Raw genomic sequence first — 18,512 nt, forward strand, 5'->3', positions numbered from 1 at the left:
CCTAACCCTAACCCTAACCCTAACCCCTATCCCTAACCCTAACCCTAACCCTAACCCTAACCCTAACCTCTAACCCTAACCCTAACCCTAACCCTAACCCTAACCCTATCCCTAACCCTATCCCTAACCCTATCCCTAACCCTAACCCTAACCCTAACCCCTATCCCTAACCCTAACCCCTATCCCTAACCCTAACCCTAACCCTAACCCTAACCTCTAACCCTAACCCTAACCCTAACCCTAACCCTAACCCTAACCCTATCCCTAACCCTATCCCTAACCCTAACCCTAACCCTAACCTCTAACCCTATCCCTAACCCTATCCCTAACCCTAACCCGCTGAAGACATTAGAACTAACAGTTATACATATGTAAGTTCAGTGCAGTTGGGCTGGAGGAAACTTGTATTACCTTCTGTGTAACCCAAATGTAAAAGTACACGGAGATAACAAAGAACAGCATTCCTTTATCCAAACAAACAACATGCTGAGATTATGAAATGCAGTTTGAACATGTATAAACACAGGATATTTTGGGAGAAAAGACCTTGCCTTTCTCCTTTAAAACATATGTAGGCAAGTAAAGAAAACTAATTCTCGCCCTAAGCCAAAAACTAACCCTAACCACAGCCCTAAGACAAACACTAACACTAACACTGTTGGAGAGAGTAGCACAAATATTTACACATAGGCAAGTTTACCAATTTTAGGACAGAGGGAATTTGCGTTGTCTTCTGTGGAACACACATGTAAAAGTACATGGAAGTGACAAAGAACATCGTTCTCTTACTAAAACCAACAACATTCATTGCCGAGATGATTAAATGTAGTAGCTCAGTGCATTAGGACAGAGGGAACTTGTATTGCCTTCAGTGAATCACACATGTAAAAGTGCATGGAATTAAAAAAAAAAGAACAGTGTTCTCTTACTAAATCACACACCATCAGTTGCCAAATGTCTTAGTCTGGGTTTCTAGGGAAAACAAAAAACACAGGACACCCAAAACAATTCTGAACAATAAAAGAACTTCTAGAGGAATCACCATCCCTGATCTCAGGCTGTCGTACAGAGCAATAGTGATAAAAACTGTATGGCACTGGTAAAGAAACAGAGAGACTGACCAAAGGGATAGGATGAAAGACCCAGAATAAACCCACATATCTATGGACGCTTGATTTTGACAAAGAAGCCAACACTAAACAATGGAAATGAGAGACGATCATCAACAAATCGTGCTGGTCTCACTGGGTGTCTGCACGTACAAGACGCAAATAGATCCATATCTATCACCCTGCACAGAATTCAAGTCCAAGTGTTACCAAAGATCTCAATTCAAAACTGGATACAGTAAATCTAATAGAGCAGAAAGTGGGGAATAGCCTTGAATTCACTGGGACAGGAGGCAACTTCCTGAATAGACCACCAATGGCTCAGGCTCTAAAATCAACTATTGATAAATGGGACCTCATGAAACAGAAAAGCTTTTTAGAAGGCAAGGGACACTGTCAATAGGACAATATGGCTGCTCACAGATTGGGAAAAAAATCTTCACTAATGCTACCTCCAAGAGATGGTTAATATTTAAAATATCTGATGAACTCCAGAAGTTAGACACCAACAACACACATAACCCAACTAAAAATGGGGTACAGAGCTAAAGAGAATTCTTAACAGAGGAATCTAGAATGGCTGCAGAGCACTTAAAGAAGTGTTCAGCAGCCTTGGTAATCAGGGAACTCCAAATCAAAGCGGCCCTGAGATTCTACTTTACACCAATCAGAATGGTGAGGGTCGAAAACTCAGGTGACAGCAGATGCTGGTGAGGATGTGGAGGAAGAGGAACACTCCTCCATTGCTGGTGGGATTGCAGACTTGTTCAATCACTCTGCAAATCAATTTCTCAGAAAATTAAAAATAGTCCTGCCTAAAGACTAAGCGATACTGCTCCTGGATATATACCCATAGATGCTCCACCACAGACAGTGACACATGGTCCATTATGTTCGTAGCAGCCTTATCCATAATGGCCAGATATTGGATACAACCCTCAAGTGAAGAATGGATACAGGTGTGATTCATTTACATAATGGAATACTATTCAGCCATTTAAAAAGAAGAACATCATGTATTTTGCAGGCAAATGGATGGAACTACAAAATATCATCCTGACTGAGGTAACCGAGACCCCAAAGGACATGCATGATATATACTCACTGATAAGTGGATTTTAGCCATAAAGTACAGGATACACATGATCTACCCCACAGACCCAAAGACGTTAAAGGAGGAGGAAGAGCCAAGTGAGGATGCTGAAATCCCACTTAAAAGGCAGAACAAAATAGTCATGGGAGGTAGAGTGAGGGAGGGACCTAGGTGGGAAAGAGGAGAGTGGGGGAGCAGGGAGGCAGGATTAGGTGTAGGAAGAGACAAGAGAGAGGCCCAGAGGGCCAGGAGAACAATGGAAATCTGCAGCTGTTGAGGAGGAAGTGTGTGAATCTCTAGGCAGCGCAGGAGACCTGGGATAGGGAGGCTCCTTGGAGTCAAGGCAGGTAACTTTAGTGAAGAGGCCTAGCAGTGGGGATGTGGAACTTGAAGAGGCCACCTTCTATAGCCAGGCAGGGCCCCCAGTATAGGGATAAGGACACCAACCCACCCACAAAACTTTCATTCCAAAATTAGTCCTGTTTAAAAGAAATGCAGGCATAAAGACAGAGCAGAGACTGACTGAAGGAATGGCCAACCACTTACCCACCCAACATGAGCCTCACCCCATGGGCAAGCACCAATCCCTGACACTATTAATGATATTGTTATGCTTGCACACAGGACCCTAGCATAACTGTCCTGTGAGAAGCTTTACCTAGCAGCAGATTGAAATAGATGCAGATACCCATAGCCAAGCATCGGACAGAGGTGGGGGACTCTTATGGAAAAGCTGAAGGATTGAAGACCCTGAAGGTGACAGGAATCCCATAAGAAGATCAACAGTGTCAACTAACCTGGACTCCTGGGAGCTCTCAGAGACTGAGACACCACACTAAGAGCCTATACAGATTGGACGGAGGCCACTGGCCCATATGTAGCAGAGGACTGCCTTTTCTGGCCTCAGTTGGAGAAGATGCACCTAATCCTACAGAGACTTGATGTGTCAGAGTGTGATGATCGCCAGGGGGACCCACAATCTCAGAGGTGAAGGGAGGGAGGATGGGGGAGGGACTCTGTTAGGAACGAACAAGGAGGGGGCCAGCATTTGGGATGTAAATAAATAGATTAGTTAATTAAAAGTTATAGCAATGTTGTATAATATTTGGTTAATATATTAGACCCCACCATTTTGCTTTGTATAACAATGTCACCAATCCTGCTTGAAATAAAAACATTTAGTAGGATGAAGAGAGGGAGAAAGGAAGGGAGAGGGACTCAGACACACAGAGAAAGACAGAGACAGAAAATTCAGTTTTAAATATTTAATTAATGTATTTATTAACTTTACTTCCCGATATCAGTTCCCCTCATCCCAGTACCCCTTCATTCAGATCCTCCTCCCATTCCACCCTCCTCATCCCTACACCACTCCCCACCTCCCCACCCCAACTTCCCACCCTCACCTCCTCCAGCCTACCCTACCCACCCACACCCACTGGGAGCACATGAGGTTACTGTAGTAGGCACCCAGTTAGGGGACCATGATCCATGGCAGACAGGTAGGTAACAGATTCAGTGACAGTTTCTGCTCCAGTTATTGGGGGATGTGCGTGAAGACCAAGCTGCACATCTGCTACATATGTGCCAAGGGACCTAAGTCCAGTCCATGATCATTCATTGGTTGGTGGTTCAGTCTTTGGGATTCCCAAGTGTCTAGGTTAGTTGACTCTGTTGGCCTTTGTGTGGAGTCCCTGTTCTCTCTGGGTTCCTCAATCCTTTCCCCAATTCTTCCACAAGACTCCCTAAGCTTCATCTAATGTTTGGGTGTGGGCTTCTGCATCTCTTTCCATTGGCTGCTGGGTGGGGCCTCTCAGAGGATAGTTTTGCTAGGCTCCTGTCTGTAAGTATAACAGAGTATCATTAATAATGTCAGGGGTTGGTTCTCTCCCATGGGTTCAGTTTCAATTTGGGGCAGTCATTAGTTGGCCATTCCCTCTCTTCTATCTTTGTCCCTTCATGTCTTGTAGACAGGACACATTTTGGGTGGAAGGTTTAGTGGGTGGGTTGCTGTCCTTATTCCTCCCCTCAGAGTCCTTTCTGGCTACAGGAAGTGGCCAATTCAGGATCCATCTCTCCCGGAGCCCCAGGAGTTTCAGCTACAGTTACTCCCATAGACCCTCAGGGTCCTCCCTCCTTGCCAGGTCTCTCAAATGTCCTAGGGGTTTCCTACACACACACACACACACACACACACACACTCACACACAAACACACACACACCCCGCCCACCACAGCTGATTCCCATTCTTTCTCCCCTGTTCTCCCTACATCATCTTCTCTACCCACCTCACTCCACTCCCCATTCCCTCTCCCACCCTGTTCTGTCCCTCCATCCACCTCTATTATGTTTCTCTTTCTGAGGAAGATTCAACTATCCTACCTAGGGCCCTCCTTTTTATTTGGGCCTCTTTGGGTCTATTGATTATAATCTGGTTATCTCATACTTTATGGCTATTGTCCACTTAAAATTTAGTACATACCATGCATGTCCTTTTGGGTTTGGGTTCTTTCACTAAAGACAATATTTCTTAGCTCTATCCATTTACCTGCAAAATTCATAATGCCCTCATTTTTAATAGCTGAGTAGTATTTCATTGTGTAAATGAACCACATTTATTTCATCCATTCTTCAAGTTGTGATATTCTTTCCCCAACAGGGCTGCCTTGTCTGGCCTCAGTGGGAGAGGATGTACCTAATCTGGCAAGGACTTGGTGTGCTAGGGTAGGGTGATACCCAGGGGGACCCCATATTCTCAGAGGACAAGTAGTGGGGAGACAAGGGCTTCGAAGGACTCTGTGAGGTGGGGACCAGAAGTGGAGCAGCATTTGGGGTGTAAATAAATTAATTAATAAATTAATAAATAAAATCACTTTCTCATGTAGCAGCAAAAGGGGAAAATGTCCTTCTCAGCACCCATTAGCTGCCATCAGTCACTGGTAGGAGTAACTCCCCTCATAGGCTCCCCTCCCACTCAAAATGAAATAGAAGGAACATCATGTTCTGATCACAGTGGGTTTTTCCTCTCTGGACCCTTTCAGACTGCATATCCGTCTTGTGGTGCATGTCAGAACACTGTAGGCTTTCTCACTACCTTGTTTTGGCTGGGTGTGGACCTTGACAAATATTTGTTCTGGGTGTTTTTAGGCTATGTTGAAAGTAAGCTGTTGTGGTGTATTTTTTTCCTTATGTGGGAACTCTAGCCTGTGTTTGTGTGTGTCCATAGTGTATACACAGTGCATACAGGTAAACACACACAAGTACACTCCAAGGCCAGAGAAGGACCACACATGGAGACCAGAAAAGGCCTCCAAGTGTCCTGGTGGATCACTCTCTCATTCTCTTAAGATGGGGTCTCTTGCTGAGTCTGGAGTAAAGCAGACTCACAGCAAACTGAGACATTCCATCTCTGGGCCCCTCAGCCCTGAGGATACAGGCACACATTCTATCTGTGGCTTCTTATATGGGTGCTGCGGATCTGAGTCCACATAGGTGAAATGCACAAGTGTGCATCAGATGTCCTGACCAACTGACCCATCCCGCCAGCCTCTGAAAAGTCTCTCCCTTAGATCCAAAAACACTGTTGGACAATGACTTTTCCAAGTTTCCTCTTTCCCGTTGGCAGTTACTTCTCTCATTATAATGGCCCGGTGCACTCCAGGACAGTTGGGAAGGTGTGTCAGCAGGAGGCTGCTTATTTACATCACAATGGTGGACTAGGAGTGCCAGAGGCACCTTTCTCCTTTCACCTCTTGTTTTCAGTCTGAGACTCCAGCCAGGAGGCTGGTGCCACCCACTTTCAGAGCAGGACACATCTGTTTTGTTTCATCAAGTTGACAATCAGAGTCACCAGCTACATTTTAGTATGGAATTCTATGTGTCTAAGGAGGGAATACAGTTTGCTTTCTACTATCAACTTGTCCTTGTATCATACACTAAGCTGCAATTTTTCCATTTGCAGCTTATTTATTTGTATTTATGTGTTTAGGATGTATTTATTTATTTAGAGTGATAGGGTGGCACAACCTAAGAGTGGAGGTCAGAAGACAATGTCAGGAATACAATATTGAATTTTACTTATTGAAGCAAAATCTTGCCTGTTGTTTGTATGGCTGTGCTGTACCTGGCTGGCCTACAAGCTTCTAGCGTATTCTACTGTCTCTATGCCCTGTCTCGATAGAGGAGTATTGGAATTTCAGGTTTGTACATATATTGCGAAGGCTAGGCTAATTCCATGGCAGACTTCAAATTGGCAGTTAAGGAGACTAGGCCGAAGGACTGGTCAAATCCAGGCAAGTCAATTACTAATGGAAAAATCCCCAGGCTCCAGCCTTCATGCCCCAATAATGGTTCTGGATGCCTAGAGATAGAGTAAGATAAAGCCCACCTACCCCAGAATTCCAATGTGCTTTAAGTCGAGCCTTCAAGCTCACTTGGTTTTGTCTCTCTATTCTGGTAATGGGAGACCCTAGCATGCAGAATAAAACAATCTTTGTGTTTACACACTGTTTGTGTCTGTGTTATCATTCTTCGGTGAATCATTGACCCTTGCTTTTTTTCTTTTGTGGATTTCAAGAATCAAACGTGTGGCATCAAGCTCGTGCAGAAAGTGCTTTTACTAGCTGAGCCCTTTTGTCTGCCCTAGACTGTGACTTCTGATGGACTTGCTACTGCCTCATGAACTTACTTTCTGGTTTGTGTACCCCATTAAATTCTGCTTTTATTTTTAATAATATTTTAACCGCTCTGTTAGGTTAAGATATTATTAAATATTCTATCTTAAATAATTGGGTGCATTAATGAGCTGCATATTAATGCTAAAAAAGAACCAAGAAACGAGTCTGGAGAGATGATTCAGTGGTTAAGGGTGCTGCTGCTCTTACACAGGACCTGAGTTCTGTTCATACAACTCTTAGCCAACTTACGACCATCAATAACTCTAGTTCTAGGATATCAAAAATAGTCTGCATGCACCAGACATGCACGTAGTAAACAGTAGGGAAACACTCATAGGAATAAAATAAAATTAAAACATCTTTTAAAAAGTAGCTAAGACTCCTGATGTGGTAACATATATCTTTAAAACCAACACTTGAGAGACAGAGAAAAGGCAGATCTCTGTGAGTTTGAGGCCATGCTAGTCTACAGAGTGAGTTCCAGGACATCCAGTACTATTTAGAGAGAACACATCTCAAAACAAAATAAACAAGCAAACAAAGCATTAAAATAGCTAAGAAAAGCAACTTTATAGTGGATTTTGTGGTTCCAAACGTCTCAGTGCACGGTTGACTGGCTCCATTTCTTTGAGCCAATGATCAAAGGCAGGACATCAGAGCCATGGGACTCAGTTTAGGCTGAAGAATGTGCACTCCTTGGAAGCTGAGAAACAGAGAGCAAAGTGCTAGATACAAAATATACAATTCAGGGTCATGCTACTACTACTTCCAAATAAACCCTGCTGGCTACACCTCCCGACCACTTTCATGAGTCAGTTTGCTTATGAAGCTAACAGTGAAGAACTGAAATTATAAAATCAGAGTAATACCCTGAGAGACCCCCTCTAACCTCCAGCACTGGGCACAGCCTTGGGCGTGTGGCTCTTTAGGAGATATGCCATATCCAAACAAAGATGCAGAGGTTTCCCTTCATTCGTGTTAGGCAAGATATTTGCTTTGTTGCAAAGATTTTAATCACTCACCATATATCTCAGATTTCATAAAACAACCTTATGGTTGACTAGTGACATGTGTGTTTGGGAAATAATAAAATCTTGCAGCATATTCTTGATCAAAACTGTTTGGTAACAATGGGATTGTAATATACTTATTTTGGTGAAGTCTATCCTAGGAGAAATTCCTAGACCCAAGCAAAATTCAAAATAGGATCTGAGATATCTGTAAGAACATACAGTCCCAAGACAGATATTGGTGGGTCTTTTGTTTATATTTTATTGTTGTGGTCCTTTTGTTTTCTTCATCTTGAGTTTATTTAAATCAATAAAATTCTTTTTTAAGAAAATATTTATTTATCTAATGAATATGAGCACACTGTTGCTGTCTTCAGACACACCAGAAGAGGGCATCAGATCCCATTACAGATGGTTGTGAGCCACCATGTGGTTGCTGGGAATTGAACTCAGGACCTCTGGAAGAGCAGTCAATGCTCTTAACCACTGAGCCATTTCTCCAGCCCCAATAAAGTTCTTTTATTTCCAAGTTACATGCAGCACTGAGATATAAACAACAGAGGCAGGTTTTAGTAAAAGAGCTTCCTGACCTGCTCGATCTCTTCTGGATCCCAATAACAACCTACAAGACATTTCTAAGAAATCCCACGACTCTATAGAACTTCCTATTAAAAACATAACCCTATTAAATTCCATTTAAATAGGATATTTTTACTAAAATATATATTCCCTTAAGGATCAAGCAACAGAAAAGCTGAAGTTTGAGGACATGGGTTTAAGTCTGATTGTCTCTGTTTACTGGCTGTTTTTTTTCCTGGACTAATCAGAGTGAGCTTCATGTTGTTCACTTGCTGTGATAGCTTTGTAGCTGCGGTAGCCAAGCCTATCTCAATGGAGGTAACTCTGGTACCCTCAAGTACAGGATGGTCCTGCTCCAGGAGTGTTTGGATCTCACCTGTCCTAGGAATCCATGGGACGTTATCCGATACCTTCCTTTTCTTTGATAGAGATCTCAAAACAGAGTCGTCGTCGTCGTCGTCGTCGTCATCATCATCATCAGATTCCAGGGATAAGTAGATATACTTAACTTGCTTGAAGCATGCTCCTAAGCCGTCCTGCTCATCCACACAGGCATTTTCCTCCTCACTTTCAGTTCTCCAATATGTTAGCCGCTTGATGGGCCATTTCCTCCGTGTCTGCTGAGAAACAGGACTGTTAAACACTGTGCCCAAGCCACTGCTGGAGCTCTCGTAGCCTTGGTCTTGTCCCCCACTCCAAAGTGTATGAAGGGTGGAAGGAGCTGGTGAAGGAGAGGAGGACTGCAATTCAGCCATGAACACAGTGTCCTGGGTATTCTCCTTACTGCTGGAATAGTCTGGGGCATCAGTGAGGACAACATAGCCAGGTCCTCCCACCTGTTTCCTGGCCTTAAGTAGATCAAGAATTCCATCAGATTCACCTCCATTCTTAAGTTTGCCTTCAACCCCTTCCATCATTCCCTCATCTATTTTATAGTTCTCCACAATGTCAATTTCAGTTTCCCCTGGTTCACAACTTTGGTTTTGGTGAGAGCAAAACTTCACATGGGGCAAATTTGGGGGAATTTTTGACCTTACTACTAGACTATCTTTTACTTTGCCCAATCTTTTTTCAGTCTGCAGCTCATCATTTGTATCCAAGTCAAACTTGTCTCCCATCTTTTTTTCTTCTACCAACTTTGATTTATCTTCCTTCTTTGTGATTTTGGCTCGCCAAGAATTGGACAAGCTCTTCACCCTCTTGGTACTGCCATTAGCCATCAACAGAGGGACCAGGCTCTCATTCCCATCACAGACTTTGTCAAATTTTGAGTCATCATCTGAGTCATTCAAACACGTACTAGTGATGTTACACTCTACATTTTGGGAAAAGCCTACCTTCAGTTCTTGATGATTATTTAGATCCATGAAATTACAGCTATGTTGGTCATTAGGCCCCAAAGTTGGTCTCTCCTTGCTTGTTTGTTCTTCCTTCTTGAAGATGTCTTTATACTTCGGGCTTTTCTTTTCCGAACCACTTTTGGAGGGCAGTGATAATGTAGACGTGGATACTGAAGTGGAATGAGTTTGCCTATTTAAGGAAGAGGGATTGGTATGGTGTTGCTGGAGCCCAAAGATGGTACTTGTCTTTGGGATGCTCTGTTGGGAGGTATCTTCGACCAGACAGATTTCCCTAGCCAGATCTTCAATGAGCTGTACGGTCTGCACTGTCTTTGGGATCTCATCCTCATGGTCTGGCAGAACTTCTTTCCTTGTCCAAGCTTGGAAGGCCAAATTTAGAGCTTTACCACCACGAACCAAGTAGGGTGCAGGGTATCTCCCATTCTCCCGCAAACCTTCAAAGATGTCCAGCATGTGCTTTCCCACATGCCAACAGATGGTCTCAAAGCTTGGAAACTTGAAGAGGTGTGCTGTACTCAGATGTTTCTCAGTCTCGTAGGCTTTGAGCTGCATTTCAATGTTGAGGCTGTGTAAGAAGTTTCCTCCAAATGCCAGGCAGTCGACAGGGGTCAGCACAGCATAGATCCATCCTGTGGGAATGAAAAGTGTCTGTCCTTGCTTCACAGAACACTTGTAACATTTGTCTACCTGGTCACCAAAGAACATTTCTTTTTGGTTAGAAGAGTTGCTCCAACATTTAAAAAGAGTCAGGTTAGCATCTGTTGGGTGGATCAGGTAGAAGATCTTCTCACCCTTAAGTACATGGTACCAGATCGAAGTGCCACCAAATTCAATGTGAAAATCAGTATAGCTATTCTGCACACTCATAAGGCAATACTTCTGTACAGTGGGTCTCTCAAAGCCACACTCTTCTGGCCATAAGTTTTCAACCCAGGAAAGCTTACGAACTATCTTGGGCATCTCTACTGTATTAGAAAGCCTAGTATTAGAGAATTCCAGATTAATAACATTAAATACTTTTTCCCTCCTTCTGCTGTAATAATATTTCACAAAATCACCCAGCATCATCTTGCTGCTAGCCTGACAGGCCACATCAATCACGTCAATCTCTCTGTCAGAACCAACATATTGTTCCACATCTCTGACAGTGAATGATGTTGGGGGAAGGGTCATCCCCAACCCATTCTTCTTCAAGACAAGGATAGGTATACTGAAGCTACTTTCTTCCAAGAATTCCACTGTCAACTGACTTCCTGTGGGCTTCAAGATCACTTCGTCAGAGCTGTCAAAAGTCTTACCCTGGAGCTGGTGAATAAAGATAGGGCTCCCAGTCTTCACTGGCTCCCTCTTGAGAGCTTCGTGCTCTTTAGACGATGCAGGCCATTTTTTCATAATGGAGGGTCCATATATGACCTCACAGTCTGGGCAGTGGTAGATGTCGATGTCAACAGCTTTTTCTTCTTCAATCCCAACACAACTACCATGAAACCAGTCCTGGCACAGGTCACACTCAATCATGAAGTGGTTCACATTGTAAGGCTGTCTACAAAGACAATACACAGGCACCAAGGCCATCTTCACAGGTTTTAGAGCAGACCAAGGTGGTGGTGTTAAAAGAGCAAGTAGCAGCAAACGCCCTCCCTTGTTGACGATAGATCGCTGGGACCCAGACTTCGGAATTCCTTTCACTGAGAGAAAACAGAGAAATAATTCTATGTCCTGCTCTACCTTTGAGCCATTCCCAGGCCACTTTCTTTGGCCCTGAAGTCGGTGGTAACTTTCTGATGTTTCATATAAATACCTGAAACTTCTCAAGAAGTTTCTGTGACCACTCTGTTGCTGGCCTCTTGCTTCTAGAATTCTCCACTCTTGTTATTATGATGCAAACTACAGCACGAAGAATGAAGGAGGGGCTTGGGAAGAGACCCTCTCTCATCCACAACATAGGAGGTACAAAAGATCCAGAAATCTTTACATTTCTGGTCAGGTTATTAGAAAGTTACCTCGAGATCTTAGCTTCCGGTTTGAATTTTTTTTTTTTTTTTTTTTTTTTTTTTTTTTTACCGGTCTTGTGCTACGGTGGTTTGGGCGGCGACACGCGAAGGGTAGGGTAGAGTTGAATAGAAGAACAGGGCGGAAACTGCGGCTGGGCTACGACGTGCCTGACTCGGATGCCTAGACATGAGATGGAGCTCGGTTAAGTCCTCAGGCTCCAGAGCCCGAACTCCGCCCTTGGGACTTTGGCACCGCACGGTGCGTGCAGGGCCAAGACGTGAGAACGCCAGCCACTCGGAAGGTTGGCAGCCTCCTTGCCTCTGCAGCTTGGCTCCTGCCCCTGCCCGTGGGGCTGGGAGGAGCTCAGGATTCTTTGTCTGCCCTGTTTTAAACTTGATTGGTTCTGTTCCAACAAATAAATGTATCCATACTTTAGGTTAAAAAAGAAAGAAAGAAAGTTACCTCAAAGTCTTTAAGGACAAGGCAAACAAGACTAGGCTCTCAAGTCACAGTCTTGGGGTTGGGGTCAGTAATTAGTATCATTATCCTCAAACCTAAAATAAACCTCAATTTTGTGACTCTCAAAATGACAGGGATTTCCTCATACCCCTGATCTCTTTGAACCTGCTATAAGTAAACAAAACAACAGATCCCTCAAAACCCTGAGATTAAGCAAGTTTTTTTTTCTCACAGCTCCAAATATCAGGTATTTCTTTAGAGCAGCCACCTCAGACTGCCAAGTACTGTACTGCCATCTGACAAGAGATTTCAGTTCTGAAACTGACAAGCATGTCCCTCTAACTTCCCAAACTTATGAGAGGCTCTTTATGTCTCCTTGACTGAAATGAATCATTTCATACCCCAAACCTCAGAGGAATGCAAACCCTACATGGACCTCCTCAGACTCCAGGCTGTGACTCAACCCTGGGGACTGAGTGATCCCTAGAGACTCACCCATTGAGCAAGGCTTCACAAGGTAGTGGTTAGAAGGGGCTGGCCACATCCCCGGACACCTCACACCTTGAATGTTGGGGTTGTCGAATAAAGCTAGAAACATGGTCCCACTTCTAGAATCACAGGTTGTGTTGCTTTGTGCCTGTAGCCAGCAGGCATCTTGGGACAGCCTTCAAGATGTAATCAATTACCTAGAATTTTGTGGGAGGAAAGTAGGGACTGTAGACAGGCAAATCAAGGATAACACAAGCTGAAAGACCTGAATTTAATCCCAACCTCACATAGTGGGGAGAGAGAAAAACTATCACAACTTGTCCTCTGATTTCCACTATACCGAGGGAGAACACTCACACATTAACTAATCAATTAGTTGTAGAGAGCACAACAGAACATACTGAATTCCCAGTCTTAGATGTCTCTGCCTCAACACAAAACATAGACCCACTCTTGACATCTGTTTCACCAGCTGGTCTGACTCTCTGGCATAAGGATATTTATCTAGTTTTATAAATGTGGGCTTTCCATGTGACCCTCAACAAAGCAGAGACACACCTAAAGGAGACCGTGAAATCAATCTCAACTTACCATTCATGGTTGTCTCTGGACATTACAAGCCTCCAGTAGACTCTAAGAGTTCCAAAATGTACATCAGCAGAGTTCTGTATCTAGGTGGGATGACACATTCCTTTGGACTTCTAGTCTGATTTCATCTGTAAACGTTGTTGTACATTGTCCTTTAAAAGTAATACATTATTTGGATCTCATCACCTACTCAAGTGTCTTTAACCCTCATTACAGTTAATCATACTGCTTTTTATATGTAACAGTTTTTTTTAAAGTCCTTTTTTACTGAAGTTGTAAAAATCAGAGAAGCTCTACTGAAAGGTAGAAGTTTTAAGGTTGCCCCCCTGGCCCCCTAGACAAAGGTTCAGAGTAGAAGAAAAAAACCGGTTAGGCCCTGGGATTGTTTGTTCCAGGAAGCTTCTCCTAGGACCATAGAATGGGTAATTACCTGGGCCTGTTTGACAACTCTCTCCCAGGAACTAGCTGACCATAAAGTTAGATTAAAATCTTAGAGAACAATCTTGAGAAGCAGGAAGCTTCTCCCAGGAACTAGCGGACCATAAAGTTAAACAATCTTGAGAAACAGGAAGCTCCTCCTTGTGATATTTCACTGGTATTCTCGACATTTTTCCAATGACGCCCTCCCTACCCCCTTGGGTTGTGGTTTCTTCCTTTAAATTTCCCTTCTCTTAGCTACTGGTGGTTGAACTCCACTGCCCCTGCGTGGGATATGAGTCTCGACCCCAGTGCACTGGTTCCTATAGATAAACCTCATGTGATTACAGCAAGGATGGTCTTGTGTGAGTTCTTGGGGGGTCGCATCATCCCGAGACTTGAGTGAGGGTCTCCCTGCTCTGGGGGTCTTTCACAACCAAGGCACAATTGCAAGTGGCCACTTTCCCCTATCACTATGCCTTGCTTGGAGCTTCCCTCTAGATGCTCTGAGTAGTTTCCAGGCATAATTTCCAGCAGGCTGGGACAAGGATCTAAGGTATTACTAATCTAAGGTTTTGTCTTTCCAGCAGAGCACTCAGGCCTTTACTAAGGTGTCCTACCACAACCTCAGCCTGTGTTGAGCAGAATTAGGTGGAGAGCCAGGGAGGCCCACTGAACAAGACTGAGGAAGGAGATTGGAAGAGAATCACCAGGAATACACCCTTTTCTTAAGAGCTGATAGGTAAGAAAAATTTTTTCAAACTGTTGACTGAAAGCAGCATTCAAGGACGTCAATAATTAGCCTAGAATTCTGCCTGTACATGCTAGGCACTCAGACTTTGGAAAACTTTCAAATTTATATTACACTTTTATTTATTTGTTATCTCTTTATACATACATGTATGTCACAGCGTACATTGCAGGTCAGAGGACAACTTGCAAGATTTAGTTTTCTTCATCATGTAGGTGGTGGGGATCCAAGTAAGGTCATTAGGCTTGTCAGTTGGAATAGTTACACTCGGAGCCATTTCACCTTCCTGGCACTCAGACTGGGGATATGGACAGTGTGAATTGGATTCAGTGGGTTATTAACAAAATGAGGAGATGGGCTTGGAACAGGGAGGAGTTCAGGGAAGTAGTGCGAAGTAAATATGATCAAAGTACTTGTATGAAAGTTTCGAAGAATTAATGAAGTCCTATGTATTTAAATCATTAGGGAGTTCCATGAAACTGGGTGAATGAGATGAGTCAAGGGAAGAAAGGAGGCATCATAGTGTGAGAAGAGGAGCAGGAAGTCACTGGGGAGCAGGGAAGCAGTCACAAGGCAGCTGAAAATGACTGAGAAAAAGGAAGGTAATGACACGAAAAGCAGAAGACCACCAATGGTTGCAACCTTGCTTCTGGGGTTTGGAAGACACAAACCTCAAGCATGAGTTAAGCCAGGTGACATGGGTTGGGGGAAGCAGTCATAAGCCTTCTTCTGTAGCCCATTGTTTCAGTCAAGAGGGTAGTTCGCACTTAATCCATGGTCACTTTCAGTAATGTGCACAATATGACAGTATTCCTTCCGCTAACCCATGACCACAGGAGCAGTTCCTGTGCTCCTGCATCCACTTTCTATTCTCAGGGTTTTGAACTGTTCATTGTAGAAGTGTTTTACATGCCTAGATAGTTTTGAAAATACTACAATGTCCTTCTTGTTTCTTCCTTAACAAATGTATTATTGCTATATAGAAATGATACTGATTTTTAGATGGCTACTTTTTCATCTTGGTATCTGTAGAACTTTTTTTTTTCTTTTTAAAAAAAAATCAGATTCAAGAGCTTTCTCATGGAATCTTTCAATTTCTTTTAATGAGTATGTTACACAGTCTGCAAACAGATATTAGTCTTCTGTTTTGGGTAGTATCCCCTTTATTTATTTTTCCTTGTTATTCCACTAGTGAAATTTGAGCTCTATATTGAAGAGTAAAGAGAATGGATAAGAGAGAATGTCTTCAGTTTTCCCCATTCCATATAACATTGCTATTAGTTTTGTTATATATACTCTTTTTGTATTCTGGTATCTTGCTTTTAGTCCCCTGTTCTTCAGAGATTTTATTATAAAGAGATGCTGACTCAAAATTTAAAATATTTAAAATTTAAGATATTTTAGTGTCTGTGTGTGTGTGTGTGTGTGTGTGTGTCTGTGTGTGTGTGTGTGTGTGTGTGTGTCTGTGTGTGTGTGTGCGTGTGTGTATGCGTGTGCTACCCACAGAGGTCAGAAGTGGGACATCAAATCCACTGAAGTTGCAGTTACAGGCATTTATGAACTGCTTGACATGGGTTCTGGAATCAGAACTCTAGTCCTCTGACATTGCAATAAGCGTTCTTACCACTGAGCCATCATTTCTCTAGCCTCAGGGACAATGATCTTTGTCAAAACAATTTTACTTCTATTGAGATGATCATGAAATTCCTGTGTTAATGAGGAGGCTGAAGACCGAGTGACAGACTTGGGCTTCATAATTCAGTTTTGACAGAAGTTAACTGTCTGGAAATATATAACTGGACAGGACAGGCCACCTGATATTCCCTGGATCAGGGCTATATATTTCTACATCTATTCCTAGCTGATATGGTCCTTTTCCTCACTAAAAAGCAGCACTGGCTACTATTGCCCTCCATTGCTCGTGTCTCCTGCTCACTGACCTTGCCAATATTGTCCATCCTTTCCCAGTTGCTGTGAAAAGGCACCATCACCACCACAGCTCTTAACAAGAGAGCATTAATTCTGGGTTTGCTTACAGTTTTAGAAGGTAAGTCCATTATCATTACGGCATGAAGCAGACAGGTCTAGTACTGGGCTATAGCTGAGAGCTTTACTTCTTGATTTCAGGTAACAGGCCCAGGAAAAGACACTGGGCCTGATATAAGCTTTTGAAACTTCAAAGTCTAACTCCAACGATATACTTCCTACAAGGCCACACCTTCTAACCCTTTTCAAGCCGTTTGGATAACCAGTTGGTGTGTTCTTCCCTGGAGACAACTATTTCTCTCACTCTATAATTCTCTGTCTACTTTCTGAGGCCTCGTGAGCTTTCTCCCTTCCATGTTAGCTTGTCTAATGGTATTATCTTATCTTACATCTTAATAGTTTTTTTTTTTTTTTGGGAGCCGGGGACCGAACCCAGGGCCTTGCGCTTCCTAGGTAAGCGCTCTACCACTGAGCTAAATCCCCAGCCCCTTCTTATCTTACATCTTATTTAAACAATTAAATTGATGAGAATTTGTGGATGCAACTTTTCTGGTATTTCTGGGAAACACAAGTCACAAAAAGAATCTCCTGTTCCCCTCGTTCTTCAAAAGAATGACCCCCTAGGCTTTAGGGGCAGGTGTTGTAGATGTATTAGTGTATGCCTATATCTTAATATGTTTTCCTCTGGAACTTTCAAAAGGTCTGATCTCACATTAAAGTCTGTGTGTGCACATGCATATGGATCTGCACATGAGTCTTGGTACATGAGCATGTGTGTAAAAGCCAGAAGACAACTTCAGGTGTCATCCTAAAATACACTGTCCACATCTCCTTTGAAACAGTCCCTCTCACTAACTTGCTGTTCTCTGATTTAGCTAGGCTGGCTTGCCAATGGACTCCAGAGTCTAACCTATCTTGACAGTTGGCATTACACATGGTCATGAGCAAGAGGGTAGATATGCATAGTTGGTGTAATAAAAGTTATATTTCAATATGCTGAGCGTCTTGACACAAAGATCACACTCTAAATTCCTATACACAGTCCAAAGCCCACCTCTCCAAAACTGTTCTGCTGTGCCATGTATCTTAGCTTGTTAAGTTCAGTTTCTAACAGAAGTCTCTGATTCAAAGGTCAGGATCCTGGGGGAGACTCTTCAGCTGCAGGGCAAATCAAGGCGGTGTCTCTCCATATGTACAAAGCAGAGCGTTGCTCTTGGTCTCTACTTACATACAGTCCAGCAGGTATGGTGAGGATCTGGGTCTGTGTCTGTGTCTGTTTATCTCGAGTGAGTCATGTAACCAGGTGTTATTGTTTCCTGTCCCCGCCAGCGGGGACCCAGTTATTCAGGGTCCCGAAGGGGCACTACCTTTGGGCCTAAATGGGTACGAGAGAAGAAGGAGACCAAGCAAAAGTTCTATTGTCAAGGTCTCGTTTATTGAGAGAAATGTACAGCATTTAAAGCTCTGAGGCGGGCTGGGGATTTAGCTCAGTGGTAGAGCGCTTGCCTAGCAAGCGCAAGGCCCTGGGTTCAGTCCCCAGCTCCGAAGAAAAGAAAAAAAAAAAAAAAAAAAAAAAAAAAAGCTCTGAGGCAGGAATAGAAGTGGGAACTGAAGCTTAGGGTGGGGGAGTTTGGGAAGTGCCCAAGGATATAAGGTGAATCACTACACTGCAAGATATCCTCCTATAACAAAGAGGCAACAGTCTTTGCTCCCAGGGTCTTCCTGGGAGAGGCTTTAGTTCAACAATCTCTCGTCTGTATGGCAGTCATTTCAAGGTTGAACCTCTGTGGCCATGCAGCCCAGAGTCACGTAGCCACCTTGAGCTATGCAGTCACAAAGCGGCCAGGGCCAAATCCAATACGGCTCCCTACAGTTTCCATGTCAAAAGGGCATGTTTTACTATGTTTATTCACAAGTGCATGGATGACCATGCCTAGCTTGTTTTGGTTTTGGTTTCCGATTGGGATTGAACCAGAAACTCACTAAATAGCACTGGTG

At 43.4% G+C, this 18,512-nt stretch overlaps 3 protein-coding genes across 15 annotated transcripts in view; 2 read left to right on the forward strand and 1 right to left on the reverse strand.

Moving 5' to 3' along the window:
* Positions 1–18,512, forward strand: part of Ftl1l5 (ferritin light chain 1 like 5) — a 576,109-nt gene that overhangs the window by 542,097 nt on the left and 15,500 nt on the right. The window lies entirely within an intron of this gene.
* Phf8l (PHD finger protein 8 like) lies at positions 7,425–13,507 on the reverse strand. Of its 10 annotated transcripts, XM_017594711.3 has the most exons (5): positions 13,364–13,498; positions 12,779–12,969; positions 9,806–11,517; positions 8,845–9,085; positions 7,425–7,582 (listed from the first exon to the last, which is right to left on the reverse strand). In XM_017594711.3, the coding sequence occupies exons 2-5, from the start codon at positions 12,879–12,881 to the stop codon at positions 7,548–7,550; spliced, it is 2,091 nt and encodes a 696-aa protein (XP_017450200.1). In that variant the 5' UTR covers positions 12,882–12,969; positions 13,364–13,498; the 3' UTR covers positions 7,425–7,547. The 10 variants fall into 10 exon arrangements, with proteins under 10 accessions (XP_017450200.1, XP_008763381.2, XP_063119224.1 ...); XM_008765159.4 differs by having other exon boundaries at positions 8,845–11,517; positions 13,364–13,507; XM_063263154.1 differs by lacking the exons at positions 12,779–12,969; positions 13,364–13,498 and having other exon boundaries at positions 9,806–10,458; positions 11,128–11,404.
* The window catches only part of Zfp563 (zinc finger protein 563), a 67,351-nt gene continuing 60,474 nt past the window's right edge, over positions 11,636–18,512 (forward strand). For 2 of the 4 annotated variants that reach the window (XM_063263400.1, XM_039078972.2), the window contains exons 1-3: positions 11,636–11,779; positions 14,365–14,519; positions 14,994–15,130. The gene's annotated coding sequence lies outside the window, so the exon portion shown is untranslated. The remainder of the gene's footprint in view (positions 11,780–14,364; positions 14,520–14,993; positions 15,131–18,512) is intronic. The other 2 variants (XM_017594799.3, XM_039078971.2) reach the window with 2 other exon arrangements.

Source organism: Rattus norvegicus, chromosome 7, assembly GCF_036323735.1.
Source record: "Rattus norvegicus strain BN/NHsdMcwi chromosome 7, GRCr8, whole genome shotgun sequence".
NCBI classification, from domain to species: Eukaryota; Metazoa; Chordata; class Mammalia; order Rodentia; family Muridae; genus Rattus; species Rattus norvegicus.

Coding starts and splice junctions, on each gene's coding strand:
- Phf8l (XM_017594709.3), bottom strand. CDS start 12,881: ATGTTTCTAGCTTTATTCGACAACCCCAACATTCAAGGTGTGAGGTGT. Junction 11,518..12,778: donor TGTGAAGCCTTGCTCAATGG/GTGAGTCTCTAG, acceptor GTTTTCTCTCAG/TGAAAGGAATTCCGAAGTCT.